At 52.8% G+C, this 17,586-nt stretch overlaps 1 protein-coding gene across 1 annotated transcript; it reads right to left on the bottom strand.

The window, feature by feature from the left end:
* Positions 1–1,429: 1,429 nt before the first annotated feature.
* On the bottom strand, positions 1,430–16,376 carry LOC131562098 (serine/threonine-protein kinase pim-1-like). The gene is made up of 7 exons (XM_058811672.1): positions 16,355–16,376; positions 11,029–11,156; positions 3,345–3,932; positions 3,168–3,218; positions 2,604–2,970; positions 1,785–1,961; positions 1,430–1,536 (listed from the first exon to the last, which is right to left on the bottom strand). Exons 1-7 carry the CDS (start codon positions 16,374–16,376, stop codon positions 1,430–1,432), a joined length of 1,440 nt encoding a protein of 479 aa, XP_058667655.1.
* Between the last annotated feature and the right edge of the window lie 1,210 nt (positions 16,377–17,586).

Below are 17,586 nucleotides of genomic sequence, written 5' to 3' on the forward strand. Positions count from 1 at the left end.
CTGCAAGGAGAGAAAGCAGAAACCGCCCGTCAGCTGAGGGCTCCTGTGCCCTTGTGCCAAGGCCTGCGGTGCCCAGGCCATGCTGGCTGTGCCCAGAGCTGTGCCCAGAGCTGCCCATCCCTGCTGCCTTTGGCACAGAGCAGGAGGGCAGCACATGTGCCCAGCCTGCAGCCAGCCACGGCACATCCAGCCCTCAGCAGCTGCCCAGAGCAGGATGCTCCTGTGCTCGCTGCCAGCTCCCAAAAGCTCTGATACCACCCTGCCAAGCACACAGGGACCCACCTCACGCCAGCCACGGCTGCAAGAAAAGCTGCTCCCAAACGATGTCCTCAGCCTTCTTCAAGGGCACGGCCCATCCACGCCACAGCTGCTCCCAAGCACTTCCCCATCCACACTGGACCACCTCGAATGCTTCCTCTGGAATAACAAAAAACACATTATTGAAAAGAGTTTAGAGACAAAAAGGGAAAAAAAGAAAAACGGTAAAAACTCTTATCTCTGTCAGGCCCTTGAGGAAGGCCCAACCCCTACATGGTAGGGAAAAACCCAGCCATGGCTGTGAGAAACCCACACTTTCTCTCTTCCCCCCTGCACTGCCCCCCCAAAATCACGGTGACCCCAAAGCAAACAAGGGCAGTGGAGCAGCCCAGCCCTTCCTTGCCTGCACAGCAAAGCAGCTGTGCACAGGTTCTGGAGTCCCACCTCTGCTCCCACCATGGGCTTTGTTTGTGTCGGGCTCGCTGCCCCAGCCCCAGCCCGGGGCACGGTGGGTGCTGGGGCTGTTGGCAGGGCCAGGAGCCCACTCCCATTTCGTACCCACCCCAGCCCATCCTCCCAGCCCTGCCAAAAGCAGCTGGGCAGCCACTGAAGAATGAGTTGCATCTGCCCCAGCAAAGGGGGAGCCTTTGGTTCCCCGCCATGCTGGGCAATGCCCAAATCTGGCAGAATTTCCCTGGGTGGGGACTCACCTGCAAATTCCCTGTGGAGTTTGGCTTTGAAGAAGGTGCCAGAATCAAAGTCCATCACCTTCAGCCTCCCGTGGCCAGGCTGAGAAGAGCTTGTCATTACTGATGTCACCCTCGCTGTCTCCAGCAGCAGCAGCAGCAGCATCATCCCCACCCGGTACAGCTTCTCCAGGGGCTCCTTCTCCTTCCCTGGGGGCAGACCAGGCTCTCAGGGCTCTGCCCAGGGCCCCAGCTGTCAGGGAACCAGGACAAGCAAAACCAGCTGGGATGGCGGCCACCAGTGCTGGGCAGAGCAGCTCAGCTCCAGCACAAGGGCTGCGTGTTCCCATCCCATGACCCCGGTGCTGTGACACTGGCAGCACAAAAAACTCTGGGTTCCTTTGCTTCTGACTGCCAAGGCACATGTGGAGTAGGAACTTACCAGGGCTCTGGATCAAAGTGTGCCTGTGGCTCTCTCCCTTCTTCTATGGCAGAGGAATATCCCACATCCAAGGATCACAGAACAGGTCTTCCAGTGTGGGTCTGTCCAAGGAGTTCACGGATAAACACCACCTGATCAGGTCTTTGCACTCTGGGGAGAAAAAGCAGAAACTGAAGGTCAGCCAGAGAAGGCTCCTGTCTGCTTTGCCCCACTATTCCCATGCCCAGGCCATGCTGGATGTGCTCAGAGCTGGGCCTAAACTTTCCCATCAATTCCCTGTTTTGGAGGAGAGCAGGACATGTGCCACCTCCTCAGCAGCTGCCAGAGCGGGATGCCCACGACCCCGCTGCTGGCTCCCAGCACTGGCATTCCCCCCGTGCCCAGACAAGAGGATCCACCTTGAGAGAGCCGTTGTGGCAGCGGGAGCTGGCCCCAGCTGAGGTTCTGGCCCCTCCTGAAAGGGTGCTCCCCGCAGACCATCTGGTGCAGCAGGATGCCCAGGGACCAGACCGTTGCTGCCTCGCCATGGTACCAGCCAAAGTCGTTCCATTCCGGGGGGCTGTACGACAGTGTTCCTATGGAATACAGATGGAGTTCATCAGGGGGATGCTGCTTCTCCCAGAGCCTGGCCCCAGCATCCCTGCACCTGCGGGGGCTGCATCAGGGGCACACAGGGTGACCACTGCCCTCTCGCCAGCACCTGGGACTTGTGCACAAAGTTAGGGTTGGAAAAGAAGCCTCTGGTGCTGGAAGAGGGCAGCCCTGGCTAGGCTCAACCATGACATGCAAAGGAAAAACCCACTCCATGCTGGGGAAAAAACCTGCCCATATCCTCCCTGCCTGCATTGCCCCAAAAATATTATGAAGCCAAGGCAAACAGGGCGAGTGGAGCAGTCCAAGCCCTTCCTCTCATCTGCACACCAAAGTGGCTGGGGCACAGGTTCCGCCCTCCCTCTCTGCTACCCCCACCCACGGGGGGTTTGGTCGGGCTGGCTGCCCCAGCCAAGCCCCAGTCCTGGGCAGAGTGGCTGGCAAAGGCTGCCAGCAGGGCTGGAAGATGGCTGCCCACCCAGCCCTGCTCTAAAGCAACTCAGCTGAAGATTCAGTGCCCTGACTGGCAGCAAAAGGGAGAATCCCCGCTGCCACAGCCAGCTTGGGCTGGGAGATGTTGGGCCATGAGATGTCAGCAGCGGGAGCACAGCCCTGTGTAGGCTCACCTGCAAAGTGAGTGTAGACTGTGTCCTGCAGGTAGGTGCCACAGCCAAAGTCAATCAGTTTGGCCTGCCCGGTGTCCAGGTCAACCAGGATGTTCTCTGGCTTGATGTCCCTGTGCAGGACCCCGCAGCTGGTGCAGTGCCGCACGGCCTCCAGCACCTGGTGGAACAGCTCCCGCGCCTCCTCCTCGGGCAGGAACCGCCGTGCCCGAATGAAACGCTGCAGGTCCTGACACTGCTCTGGCCGCTCCAGCACCATCACGATGCAGTTGGGGAGCTCGAGCCACTCCAGCAGCTGGACCACACCGGGGAAGCCAGTAGACACCTTGGTCAGCAGCACAACCTCCAGGGGTGCGCTGGTGCCGTCGGGCTGCGGAAGGAGCACGACGCCGTCAGTGGGGCCGATGCCGTGCCGGGTCTGGGGAAGCCCTCAGCCAGCCCGGGATGCTCTGCGCCCTGCGCTGGCCCCACGCCCGCTCTCCCTCGGGGCGTCCTGGCGGCTCCCACCGTGCCGGGCCCCGGCTCATCCCCGGCCGGCAGCCCCGGCTGCTGGCCCCGCTCACTCACCAGCTCGCCCCAGTGCCGGACGCGGTTCCGTGGCACCCTTTTGATGGCCACCTGCAAGCCAAGGGCAGCAGCGGGGTGAGCTCGCTGCCCGTACTGCGAGCCCCATCCTCCGCTCTCCGCCCTCCTCCTCCTGCATCCCCTCCTCCTCCTGCGCCCGCCGCCGGCCCCGCCGCTCACCGGGGCGCCGTCCGAGAGCCGCGTGGCCGCAAAGACTCTGCCGAAGCCGCCGCGTCCCAGCAGCGATCCCAGCCGGTACCGCTCCTGCAGGGCCTCCTGCGCCGTCCCTGCGGGCGGGACGCGGCTGTCAGAGCTCGGCCCGGGTCCAGCAACGGCCCCCGAGCGCCCCTCACCCGCCCCGGGCCGGCCATGCCCCGGCGTTCGCTCCCGGGAACGCGGCACGGGAGGCTCGGGGCCGGCGGCCGCGCTGCCGAGCGGCGGAGCTCGGGCCGGGGAAGCCGCAGCGGAGGCGGCGGGAGCGGCCGCGCCGCGTGTGCGCTCCGCGGGCCCCGGGAGAAGCCGGGGCCGGGGCCGGCGCCGGGGCTGTGGCCGGGGGCGGGGCCGAGGTCGGGTCCGGGGCCGGGCTCGGGCCAGGCGGAGCCGAAGGGCGGCGATGCCGCCCCCGCACCAGGCACTGATGCCCGCCCAGCAGCGCCACCGCCAGTACACCCAGAGCCGGGCGGAGGCGAGACCGCGGCGGGACGGCCGGGGCCGGGCACGGGGCAGCCCCGCCCGGGGCCGGGGGCGGGCCGGGGGCATGGCCCTGCCCTGCAGGGGGGAGGGAGGAGGGGAGAGGAGAGGGACGCCGGACAAGGGACCCCGAGAGAAGGGTGCCCGACAGCGGGAAAGGGAGAGAAAGAGAAAGAAGAAGAGAAAGAAAAAGAGAAATAGAAAGAGTGCTTAAAACTATCTGTTTGCTGCTGCTGCTGTCGCCGCTGCTGCTGCCGCCGCTGCCGCCGCTGCAACTGAAGCACCGGGGCCGTTCGTCCCCGTGTCCGTTCCCCGCTCGCCCCACGAGCCCCACGTTCGAGCCCCGCGCGCCCCGGGGACAGCCCCTCCGTCTGCCCAAACACGGGAACTTTGCAGCCTTGAGCCCAAATGCAGAGCCCTGACTCCTGCACACTGGCACAGTGATCCCCTCGCTCGCTGCTGTGCATTGTCCTTGCTGAGGGGCAAACACTGTCGGGCCACCTTCCCTTGGGGTAGGATTCCCACCTGAGCCCAGCACTGCATTTACATCTCCAGTGTTGCTTTGCAGTAAAAACAGGGGAAGGAAAACTGTGTGTGGCTCATGGTATTTTAGTGTCTAAAAATCACTACGTCATCGATCTTAGAGATGAGATGCATCTGGAATTACTGGGATGCAACATGAAAAAGGGGAGCATAGAAATAGATAAGGGAAAACATCTTAGATTGTTTCTTTCATTTTCATTTTACTTCTGGAAAGCTGTTTCAGTTTTCCAGGAATCTCCTCCTGTCTGCTCTCCCCAAGAACCTCTCATGGAGAACGAGGTCAAGTTTCTGTTGCAAGATTTTCCATCAGGGAATTATGCCACATGTGAAGTTTTCATTGTGACTGTTCTGGTTTAGGGCAAATTTTGGGAGGAAATCTCCAAAAGGGGTCCATCTAGAAAGCAAGTTCAAGCGTCCCCTCCCCGACTAGTTCAGGAAAAGACTTCCCTTGAGAAAAGTTAAAAACCCCAGTTTGTTTAACAAGTAAAGTATTCACAAGCATGAAAAATGAATAATATTAAATAAAACCTCGGACAGTGCTGAAGAGATGGCAAATTCAGAAGGTCCTTTTTGTGGGTTGTAGTTGGCTCCCTCGGTCTCTTCTAAGTCCCTCTGGTGCTGGAATGCAGCGTCCCAGAGCTCGGGGGGCCACAGGTGTGAGCTGCTGCTGTCGGTGTTTGTCTGGGTTTTCAGTCCAGAGCAGGTGTAAACAGTTCCAAGAAAAAAGAAAGTCACAGTCCAAGGAACTTCCCTGCCCCAGCTAGCTAAAAAACAATTGCTAGACATGGGCTGTGAAGGCATCAGGAAGTTTCCAAGTCTGAGCACTGGTGGTCTCAGCTAACACCAGAGCTGGATGGTGCTGGAGCCAGAACCTGCAGATTTCCAAATTTTGGCTTTCTGTGCCAGCAAATCGCTGGACTTGGGCTGTGCCAGCACTAGGAAGTTTTCAGATCTGGGCACTGGTGTTGCCAGCAAACACCAGATCTAGGTGATGTCGTTGCCAGTGATAGAAATCTGCTGGATTTGTGCTCTGCTGGCACTGAGAAATTTCCAAATCTGGGTTCTGGTTACATGAAACACAAGATGTGGGTGGTGCCAGAGCCAGTAAGAGGAAGCTGCCACAGGTTTTGGATTTCTGTGCCAGCAAATTGCTGCACTTGGGCTGTGCCAGAATAGGAAAATTTCCAGATCTGGGCACTGGCAGTGGCAGCAAACAGCCCATTTCAGGCTCCAGGCTCCAGGCAGGACTGTATCTGGATGCCTTCCTCTTTGTCTTCCTTCTTTCCTTCCTTCTTTCTTGGGATCCTGCGGCCAGCAAACTCCAGATTGTGCAGTGCTGGCAAGGGGAAATTGACAGGTTTTAGCTTACTTTGCCAACAAATTCTGGACATGGGTGGTGCCAGAAGAGGGAAATTGCCAGATGTGGGCACTGGCAGTGCCAGTGCACACCAGATCTGGGTAGGGAATGTGCCAGCACCAGGAAATTGCCAAATGCTAACTTTCAGTGCCAGCATATTGCTGGAATTATGCTGTGCAGGAACCTGAAAAATTCTGGATCTGGGCACTTGTGGTGTCAGCAAACACAAGACTGGGTTGCTGTAGGTACCAGGTATTTGCAAGGTTTTGGCTTTCTTTGCCAGAAATCACTAGACTTGGGCTGTGCTGGCACCGGGCAATTCCCGCATCTGGGCACTGGTGGTGCCAGCAAACACCGGATCTTGGCATTGCCAATGACAGTAGCAGGGAATTGCCACATTTTGGCTTTCTTGACCAGAAAATTGCTGGACTTGGCTCTGCCAGAACAGGGAAATATCCAGATGTGAGCACTGGCAGTGGCAGCAAACACCAGGTCTGGGCACCTGTATTGGCATCAGGAAATTGCCGGATTTTGGCTTTCTGTGCCAGCAAATTGCTGGACTTGGGCTGTGCCAGGACAGGGAAATTTCAAGATCGGGGCGCTTGTGCAGCAAACACCAGATCTGGGTGGTGCTGGTGGCAGCACCGGGAAGCTGCTGGGTTCTGGCTTTCTTTGCCAGAAAATTGCTGCATTTAGGTTTTGCTGGCACTGAGAAATTTCCAGATGCTAATTTTCTATGCCAGCAAACTGCTGGAATTAGGCTGTGCAAGCATCTGAAACATTCCTGATCTGGGTACTGGTGGTGTCAGCAAACCCGAGATCGGGTTGCTGTAGGTACCAGGTCTTTGCTTGGTTTTGGATTTCTTTGCCAGCAAGTTGCTGGACTTGGGCTGTACCAGAATAGGGAAATATCAAGATCTGGGAACTGGCAGTGCCAGCAAACACCACATTTCAGGAAGGACTGGATCTGGACCCGTTCCCTCCCTGCCTCCCTCCTTTAGCAAGGTGCCAGAGGGGCTGGACAGCAGCCAGGCAGAAAGGGACGTGGGGACACTGATGGACAGCAGGCTGGACATGAGCCAGCAGAGTGCCAAGGTGGCCAAGGAGGCCAATGGCTCCTGGCCTGGATCAGGAATGGTGTGGCCAGCAGGAGCAGGGCAGGGATTCTTCCCCTGTGCTCAGCACTGCTTGGGCAGCACCTTGAGTGCTGTGTCCACTTCTGGGCCCCCAATTTAGGACATGGAGGGGCTGGAGCGTGTCCAGAGAAGGGTAGCAAGGCTGGGGAGGGGTGTGGAGCACAAGTCCTGTGAGGAGCAGCTGAGGGAGCTGGGGTTGTTTATCCTGGAGAAGAGGAGGCTCAGGGGAGACAAGGCGGTTTCAGGGCACAGGCTGGACTTGATGATCTCCAAGATCTTTTCCAACCTTGCTAATTCTGGGATTCTCTGGAACTACCCTTGGACCAGTTGCAGGAGGAGCCCTGGGCCTCCTCTTCAGAAGCTCCAGCAGCCCAGGTCCCTCAGCTTCTCCTGCCAGCCCCAAAGCCCATCCTGTCAGTCCTGCAGAGCCTCTGCAGCTCCTCCTCACTGCCCAGAACAGGGAGCCCCAGAGCCAGACACAGCAGCCCAGATGTGCCCCCCTGGCCTGGGGTGCCGCTGGCAAGGGAGCAGCACCAGGCACTGCAGGAGCCTGCAGACAATTGATCTGAAGGCCAAAGCTCCTTAGCTCCTTCTGAAAGAGCAGGAACAGTTCCTCATTCCAGAGTGGTGGAATGCTGGGCACCGCAGCTCCGGGTGAGGACTGGACACAAGTTTGCTCCCACTGAGTGCTGGGATGGGTTCTGCAGGAGCTCTGGGCTCCTGTGCTTGCCAGGCACAATGAGGAGAGAAGGAGCCAAGTGCACTGATGTGGGAAATGGATTTGTAGAAAGTTTTTAGAGCCTAATAGAAGGCCCACAAAGTATGAATCTGTATATAAATCTTGAGACAAGAAATGCTAACTTAAAAATTTCCATGGAATAGGACAGATATTGTTGAGAGAGAAATGCAGCTGGAAAAAAGTTTCAAAAGATGGCCTTGCAAATAAGATTTTGGAAAAACAGAGCTATGAAAGATGCATTGTAGTGGGACCCACAAAGAGTAGTTTTAAATAATTGGCTTTAAGGCATCTACAACATGGCATGGCAAAAGGCTGATAGACCAAGAAACGCTTATAATGTATTATAATTAGGAAGTAATTGGCTTCTGATTGTGATGGCGCGTATTATAACATCTGTATTGTCTCACCCTTCTCATGAGACTGAAAATGGAATAGAAGTTTTTAAAACACCTCTCAGTTGCCCCATCTCTAGGTCAAGAAAAGAGTATTATCCAACACACTGACACACCTTTTCCTCAAGCATAGCCCAGCCTGGACCAAACACACTGAAAGGTTTCCCCTGTGGCCCATGTCTCGAAACATCAGGTCTGCTGTTTGACAACTCAGGTTGGGTTGGTGTCAAGGAGTTCCCTCAGAAATACTGGGTTTGTCTTCCTCTGTGCCTTCCCCTCAGCAGCCTTGGGGATGCTCCTGTGTGAAGCCATCTGTCTCACACAGTTTGAGACAACTTCAAACAGGATACTGTGCAATAAGTCGTCTCCTCTAAAGTGTTCCTGCAATCCCTTTCCAGCAATGGGAAATTATTACTGATAGATGAAAGTGGAAAACCCCCAACAGTTTATTATCAAACAGAATCCCCCATGACACGCGTTCCAAGAAGGCGCCGGGGTCTCTCTCGGAAGAACAGGAGCTGTCACGGAGCAGTTCCAGCAGCTGATGGAAGCTCGGGGACTCATCCGGTGTCGGCTTTCTCCCACGGCAGAGCTCCATGGGGCGGGCAGGGCAGTGAAGCAGCTGGGCTGGAGCCCCTCGCTGCCTTGTCTCCCCGGCGTGGCTCAGCCCACAGACTCTCGGGCTGGGAGCGGGGCCGCTCCGCTCCTGCCGGCACCGTGTCCCTGGGCTTGGACAAACAGTTTCCTGCCAGGAGAGCCCTGCACACTGCTCCACAGATCTTTCATAAAGGCCCAAACCAACTCCAAACACTCTGTCTGCAGCAGCTTTGCACAAAGGGCTGCAGCAATCCAGGACAGCTGCAAGTGAGTGTCGGAAGGCTCTTGTCTTGTTCCTGACAGCAGAATTCTTGATGATCTGATGCAGTTTTATTCAGATGTAACATGAGAGCGGAGGTTTTTTGTTAAAATATTTCATGATGAGTAACAAGCCTTGGGTGCATGAGGTACAGGACTGACATGCCAAAGCATGAGCGTATCCTCCAAAGCGGCCAGTCTAATTGTCCATTTTATTACTCTTGTAATTACTTCACACTAATGAGGAAAACCAAGCTCTGCTTGGAGGCAAAACAGGCATGGGATACACTATGGTCCCTCGCAGGCTCAGCAGGGCTGGCAGTGACAAAGCAGGCCGTCTGCTTCATTGTGAACCACTACAGAGCTGCATCCCAATCTGGTTTATGTAGCGTGGTATTATTAAGAGCTCCTTTTCTGCATGAGACACAAAAAGGAGATTCCAAATGATCTTCATGCAAGCATGCAGTAAAGAACTGCTTCTGCTATCCTAACAAAGCATTTGCTTTGGCAATTACACTCTTCCCATTCATCTTTTGATGCAGACACGTCAGGTTTTCTCTCACACCCCTGCAAGGCTGGCAGTCTCTGTTTCCCATTTCCTGTTCTTCTCTAGAGATGGTGCAGTGGCTGCTTTGAAACAAAAAGCCCTGAGATCTGGACAGCGTGAAGGAGCATGAAATGCTAATTAAGTGCTCATATTGGTAACACCCAGGTCTGCACTGCCCAGTGCTCTGGAGCAGCAGCAGCAGGACCATGCATCATTCCTGTTGGTTGATGTTCATGTTTCTGGTGTGCAAGAGCAATGACTTTGAGGAGGGACAAAAATGCCCCTCTTCAAACAGTGGGTGTGCAAGGAGATGTGAAGTTTCACAGCCTTTTCTAGGATATTTCAGAAAGATCTAAGAGAATATTGTGGCATGGGGTAGGTCCCTAATTTTGTCTCCAGAGAAGTCCCCAAAGGGCACATTGACTCTGCTGCTGATGGCAACCCCATAAGCTCATGGACCAGTTTTCCCTGCAACGTTCCACCCTGCCTGGGCTTTGCTAGGCCGGGACTAGACCCAGAGCTAAGCAAACACAGGCAGCCAGGTGACATTGTGTAACATCAGAAGCTGGCAACCATGAGGACTTTCCTGTCAAAAGGTTACAGCTTGCACTGGGCCCAGAAGTGTTTTACCCTAATGCAAAGCAAATTGAAATGTGAAGTTTAAAAGCTTCAAATGACTATGAAAGGAAACTTCAGAATAATTTCTGGAAGGGCAGCATTGTCAATGATCATGCTGCCCACCAAGAGCTGGAGCTGAATCCAGAATTGCTTCTTCCAGCTGTGCAGGAATTCATTCCACTGGCAAGCACTGGTCCTTTGGAACAAATGATCCCCTAGCTCTGGGCTGAATGGCACCCAGGCTGCAGTGCAGATTTGAGGAGCCCTTGTCACTTGTTATTGGCCTCCCAGGGCACTCATCCTTCTGCAAACAAGGTGCAAACAACACAGCTGCACTGCTGTCCCGGATAAATATACATATGGGTGACTTTGCCAAAGCAGTGCATCATTTCCCAGTGAAATACATGACCTCTTCTTACCTATGGAATTGTGATTGAAGACACCTGTGAGCCAGATCAGTGGGAGATTGCAAAGGAGAAAAGCTTTGGGATTTGGGCACACTTCTCTTGGTTTCTTTGCTCAGGCCTTTGGTGAGCACAGAACACACCTAGGTAGAAAACCTTTGATTATACAGGATCTTTTGGATCCATTGTCCCTCAAACAGGTCAACAGGTGACTGTTGTAATGCTAAGTAACAAAGAGCAGCACAAATGACACAAAGATAACATGGCCAAAGTGGAAGAGGAGAGGCCCAATGAGGAAAGGATGTGGTGAGACACTGGCACACTGAGTGAGCTGCACTCCCATAATCTCTACGCCAGCAGGTCCTGGTCTCACATTCTCCTCTTGGTTTTTTCGATTTTGTTTATTTATTTACTTTTTTTTCATCATCAAAATGAAATATATAGAATTAAAGACATGTCATCAAAACTTAAAGACAGAATCAAAACACATTAATTCAAAACTACATCTAAAGATCAGAACATATGTACATCTATAACTATGAAGCCTAACGCATCAATCCTTTTCTTCAAGCACTCTCCATACAGGCGGCAGCTTCTTCCTGAGCTTGGAGGATAGAGAGCTCTTCTGGATGAGAGACAAGGACTTTGTGGGTGAGAGAACATCGGAAGTGTCCCGAGACAACTTCTCGGTAAGACCATAACCAGCCAGATCTGCAAAATGGAGACACAAAGTTTAACAGAGGCCACAATGCAAACCTAAAGCATCTGAAGCTCTGTATTTCATGGGACACATTTCCTGGAGATGTGTAAACAGCTGCACAGGGAAACATGCTCCTGCTGGCAGACACTGAGGCAGGCCAGGGCAAACCCTGAGCCACTTGCCCAGAGCTGGCACAGGCCCAGCCTGGCCTCTGGGCTGCCCTGGGACAGCAGGGAGCCCAGAGCCCTGTGCTCCCCAGGAATGGCTCAGCTGCACAGGCACCCTCCTGCTCCTCTGCCTGCCCCACAGCTCAGCAGCCCCACAGCTCCAGGGGCACTGGCAGCAGCACAGCTCATTGCAGGGGCACATGCAGGGCACAGCTGTTCCCTGGCAATGTGCACAGCCTCTCTGGGCTGCCACAAGACCCTTCCTGCCAGCAGAGATTGGCCCAGCTCCCCCCTCACCTCTGTGTGAGGCTGAGCCATGATTGCCTTCACCTTGTCCTCCATCTGGAGCTGCTTCAGGCCCCCATGCCATGACTAGGAAGGGCAATGGAGAGAGTGGGGCAGATGCACACCCTTCCTTAGGATTTCGTCATTTTTGGCACAGCTCAAAAGGCAAATCCAGAGGTTTCCAACTCAGCGCTTCCTCAGCCTTCTGGAGAACATCTCGCCTTCACCAGCCCAGCATTTTGGAGAGGTTTTCCCGCACATGTGGAGGCTTGCTGGCAGCACATTCCTTCAGCTGGGTGCCCATCACCTTGCAGAGGGCAGAGGCCAGCTTGGTGGCCACGGTGCGGACGCTGGCGCTCCGCACAGGCAGCGCCTTGTTCTCCAGGCAGGACCAGAGCACGGGCAGGGCGTCGCGCTGGGCGACTTCAGGGCTCCTGGCATGAACCCCCTGCACAAGCACTGCCGGGACAGAGACACAGCTCCTTACCCACCAGCCTCACTGCAACAAGGATCTGCCTCTGCTTCTGCTTCTTGCCAGCCTCTCTGGCCAAGAGCAGCAAAACAGCACCCAGAGCCCCTTGGTCCAGAAACAGGCAAAGCAGCTGAGCATCCTGGAAACAGAACCACCAACCCCTCAGCACTAACTGCTCCAACCAGAGCCCTTGTCCCTGCGGCAGACTTCCTACCTTTACTAAATTATTTCACAATCTCTGCATAAACAATGAATGAAATGTCCAATTGCCTTTGATTTCCATTAAGAAGTTGTCTAAACCCACACTGAAGATTTGGAAATGCACCATAGAGAGGAAATGGAGAGATTTCTAATAAAAGTAATTATTCCATTTTTGTAACTTTGATGCCAAGTGCCAAATGTCTAATCTGGCTCTTCCCTGTGCTCAGTGGCACACAGCAAAGGGCAGGGTTAGAACACACCTCAAAACTCCAGCCCACCAGAGATGGCTGCTGCCTGACAGCTGGATGAGAAACATCAGTGGCCAGCTGGGGTCTTTGGCAGAATTCTTTTGGGGCTTCCAGCAAAGACCTGGTTCAAACCTCAGGGTGTCTTAGATAGTTACTCAGACCCCATTGCCTTGGCATTTGGGCATCTCCACATTTTAATGCCACTTCCCCTCTCAATCTTAATGGCATTTTTTCTTATGATGTCCACTTGAATAAGGGCATAGAGAAAGAAAAATGCTACACAGGGGACTCAAATATAACCAAAATACGAGTGTTTTCTCATATTGTCTCTCAAATATCTCTGCTCATTTTCTGAACTGAACTATATCAAACACAGACCAAAAGTTACTACCAACAGGCTTCTTGCATGGCAGATTTGGCTGAGAGATCAAAACCTGAAATGCTTTGGAGACCATTCTTGTTTTCTGATCAGACAAAATGTTATCTAGCAGCCATTTAATATTCTGTGGTGGAAGAGACTTCATTTTCTCTATGCTGTTAATCCACCAGCAGTCAGCAACAATGAAAGAGCTCCTGCAAGTACCCAAAACCAATTCTGCTTAGCAGGAAAGGGTTATGGAACCCATTTTAAAATGGGAATTCATTTGAGTTTAAATGCAATTAAAGACATTGGTGACTACTGAACAGGAGGAGCACCTGTCTGTTCCTACTATATTGCAGAGAGGGCATCTGCTCTTTCTAAAGTACTCCAAATTTATGGTTAAATCATTTTTTTAAAAAAGATGACCTCTCTTTCAAAGAACAGCTAAACTAAATTCCCTGTTGCTGGAGATGTACTTTATTCAAATGCTCTTTAAAGGGCCTTTGACATTCCCAATCACTGAACATGCCCTTTTGAGATTCCTAATGAAGACACAAAGTGTATTAAACCTTGCATTCAAAGATGTTGGCATAATTAGCAGTGGATTTAGCCCCAGATAAAGCAAGGCTATCAATCATCTTCTCTGCTATATATTGAGATTATCCTTTTTCCATTCCTTGGCTCTGGCTGACACAGCAAGCTCCTCTGAGGAATCAATTATCAGCTGCATTTGTAGCATTTTGGGCAGCGCTGACCCAGGCAGACACTGTTTGCACACCCTGAAAGGCTCAGTCCAAGGCCCCTCTGACAGCACAGGCAGGAGCCTCAGCACTCTGCTTCTGTCCCTGTGCCCCAGAGGCTGCCTTGCACTAAACCCCTGCCTCTGGTACCTCTGTTGAGTTCTGGCCTAAGCTGTGACCCCCAGGCCCTGCACGGTTCAGCCTCAAAACTTTCCAAGAGAAAAACAAGAATTCTGTGAGGACAAAACAAACTGATGCCCTGAAACAGCATTGGCCACCATTTCCCCTCAAAGATCACAGATGCCCCTGAGCTCCCCAGAGAGGAGCCAGCTGGGGCATTTTTAGCCCTCCCTTTGCTGGAGGTGGTTCTGAGCTGCCCCAGTGAGAGCTCAGCCCCAGGCCGAGCGCCGCCCCCATCTCAGGTGCTGCCCAGCTCTGCAGCAGCCAGGGAAAACCTGCCAAACCCACCTGCCTTGGCCATGGGGCAGCAGGGACACGCTCAGCACCTCCTGGTTTGGAGGAGCTGCTCTGCTGTCTGCTCACAGGCATTCCCTGTAAATGCTCCCTGGGAAGAGCTCTGGGCTCAGAAGGGGAGGCCAAGCCTGTGATACGCTCGGTGACATCCAGCAGGGCTTGGCCACTCAGGTGATTCCATTGGTAGCTGAACTCTTTCAGCAGGGACACTTTATCTACAAGGGAAACACACGTTTCTGCTCACTTTTCTTAGGTCATAGGAGAAAGGGCAGGGCCAACCCCATTTTATAAAATAAAGTACATTTCTGTGGATTTTTGAATCCTTTTCTTCTTTCCTTCCAGCCTACTTGGCAGGGTTTTAAATTCCAAAATAAAAGCTCTCCTTTTGTCGGTTTCTCGGCAGTTTTATGGCCTGGAAAGGCTCGGGGATGGTCTTGGGCAGCCCGCGCTCCAAAGGATGAAAAGTGGCTTCAGGTTTTTTCTCGGTCTTCAGTGTTTATTAGTTGTTTATCTAAAAGATTTTCTCTCGGCCCGACAGAGGTCTGCACAGCAAGTCAGCCATGAGCACACTGAGAGCCCCCTATCTTTATACTCAAAATTATGTATACAATATTTATCAATTTTCCCCAATACCTTCTACCCTTATTAACCGGTGCACTTTTAGTAATAACCAATCCCAAAGTGCCAACATCACCACAGAAGATGGAGGCTAAGAAGAAGAAGAAGAAGAACAGGACACGCCCCAATTCCTCCATCTTACTTCTTTAGACCCCCTGTACAGAAATCCTAAACCCTGTGTTTCACACTCTAATTAACTTATCCCTTCACCATTTACCCCAGTGAAATCCTCCCATCCTCATACAGGTGTCGTCTCCCGTGTAGGATCAAAGTCCAGCCTCCAGACACTTCTGGCAACATTCCAGGACTCCCGAGCCCCCCAAGGGTGGTCTCGGTCACTCTGCACATGAGTCCTGAGGTGCTGAGATCCCACATCCTTTCACATTTGTAAATCCAAAGTTGTTTGCTGTAGCTGGAGCTGTGTTAAAACATTTCACATCAGGGACCTCAGGAGTTCAGTCACATGGAAGCAGTGAAAAGGGTTTGCATCCCAGAGCACAAAGGAAGAGCCCCATACTTGGGTCACAGAAAGGCACTGAGTCAGGCAGTTCCTGAGTTCACAGAGCAGCTGGGGAGGAGAAAGTGGAAGCTCCCCTTGAAGACCTGCCTCTTCAACACTCCTTTTTGCAGGCATATTTCCCCACTGCAGCATTCTCAGAGCTGACATAAATCTGTGTGGCAAAGGAATTTAGAGCAGCCCTTGCCTATGTAGTTAATTGCTGTGGCCATCTTGCCCCACGCAAAATAACATGTGGAACAAGGCATCCTTGACAGCTGGGTTTATACCTGTTTGATATAAAGAAATGAACTTGGGGAATCACAAGTTCCCCTTTGAACATAGAAGACAAAGAAGAAAAGTGGGAAATAGGCAGCTAATGCCTCTAATGTAGAGCCTCCCAGGTGGCTGCCCTGCAGAAGCTCTGATGGGTCAGTGTCCCTTCATGCCAACACCAAAGCTGTTCATTTGGGAAGTCAGACGGGGCCCAAGCAAACTCCAAACTCCCTTTGCCTCTGAACTGTAGCAGAGCTGCAGCCCAGGACTTGCTCTTCAGACAAGCAGCACAGAGCCAAGGGCTCCTGGGACTGTTGGGAATTGCTGATCCCATTCCAGCCTGTTGGGGATGGTGCATAAGGACTGCACCTGCACAGCCTCTGGTGGGTGTCAGCTGCAGTGTTCCCCAGACAAGAGCAGCTGTCAAGGCACTCAGTGCTCTCTTGTGCAGGAGAGACAGAGACGAAGCTGAGGAGAGTCCCTGCCAGGGCTCAGCCTTACCCAAATGAGCAATGGATTCTCCCAGTGCTTTCACAGCTGCCCCACGAACCCTGGGATCCTTTGAGTTCAGGTTCTTTGTTATTCCTTCCACCAAACCAATGATCACCGGGTTCAAGGCATCTTTCAGGGCCCCTGTGATTTCAGCCAGCACGTCCAGTGCCCTCTGCTTCACTTTCTTGTGGCTGTCAGATATTCTCAGGACAAAACAATCAAAAATCTGTGAAGAGAACAAGCAATGTGAAAGCTGGATTCAAATGCCCCTGTTTGAAGAGTAGCTGTAGCAGTCAGCAATGTCAAAGATGAAAGTGATCCTTTCTGTCAGGTCAGCACTCGCTTGCACAATTTCGCTGTTTTCCTGTGGGCCACTCACTGGAATGGTGGCGCAGCCTCATGCTGGTTGAAAGATTTTCTTCTGTTTTTAGGAGGTTTGGCTGGGGACTGAATGGTTGCTATGGTATTTCTCTCCATCTATAAATCATTAAATCAATTCCATTTATTAATGCTAAAGAGTACCTTTGCTTTGAATGGAAGCAGATGTTTACAATGCCTGGTTTTCTATACAGTTGCCTCAAGTACTGAGGGCAATTATGATTTTGCCAAAACTATGGCTGGAGGAGATCTAAGTTTTCTTTGTTTGTCTTAGAGCCAGTGTCTGGAGAAGAGCAGGGCCCTGATCAACTCTTCCAGGATCCAGACAATTTCTCTAAGTAACAGGTGGACTTCTGAAATGTAATGTGCTGTACAGCTCTCATCAGAGCAGGTTCAGTCCCTTGACAGCCACATTATCAGGCACCTTTCCCTGGAGAAAGGGAAAAAGCAGCTACTGGGAGGAGAAGGCAGAGATGAGTCCTTAGCCGTTTTCCTCCTTTTCCAAAGAGAAAAAAAGACTCCCAAGAAGGGTGAGCACTGTCTTTACCAAGAGGAATAGGAACAAGGATGGAAATGAGTAGCCAGAGCTGTGCCTGTGTAAGACAAGATGGAGTATATAGAAGTATCCTTAAATAAAACAACTGGGTTTAAACCAACCCAGCCTGATACTTCTCTTCCCTGTGCAAACCCATTTTTGGTCTGGAGAACAATTGCCATGCTTTCAGGGGCTGGATTCCCTTCACTTCACCCAGCTGGGAGTAGGAGAGAGCAGCAGTTACACCAGCAGAAAATTCTGCCATCATCTGATGAACAGCATCAATAGGCACCTGCCAGACAAATACAGCTGGACTGAAATAACTTGTCCTGAAGCCTGGACCTGAATTACATTTGTCTGGGTGAGAGGGACCAGCGTGTCCCAAACAGCCAGGACAGAGTGCCAAGACACACTGAATTAACTTTGCTGCTACAGGCTTTGGAAAGGAACTAAAGGAAAGGAGCAGCGAAGATACCCCACATACTTGGGCAATGTTAGTGGAGATGAGCTGGGGGCTGGTTGTGCACAGGTCTAGGAGGAGTTCCACTCCTTCCATCCGTGCCTGAAAACCCTTGGCTTCCAGGAGATGGTGAAGCTTCTGGAGCAGCTCCGTTTCTTCCACAGCTGGAGGTGATGTGACCTGGGCTTTTGCACGGGGTAGGAGGTGTCCATCAGAGGGAGATTTCACCTGGAAAATA

This window comes from Ammospiza caudacuta, chromosome 10, assembly GCF_027887145.1.
Source record: "Ammospiza caudacuta isolate bAmmCau1 chromosome 10, bAmmCau1.pri, whole genome shotgun sequence".
NCBI lineage: Eukaryota > Metazoa > Chordata > Aves > Passeriformes > Passerellidae > Ammospiza > Ammospiza caudacuta.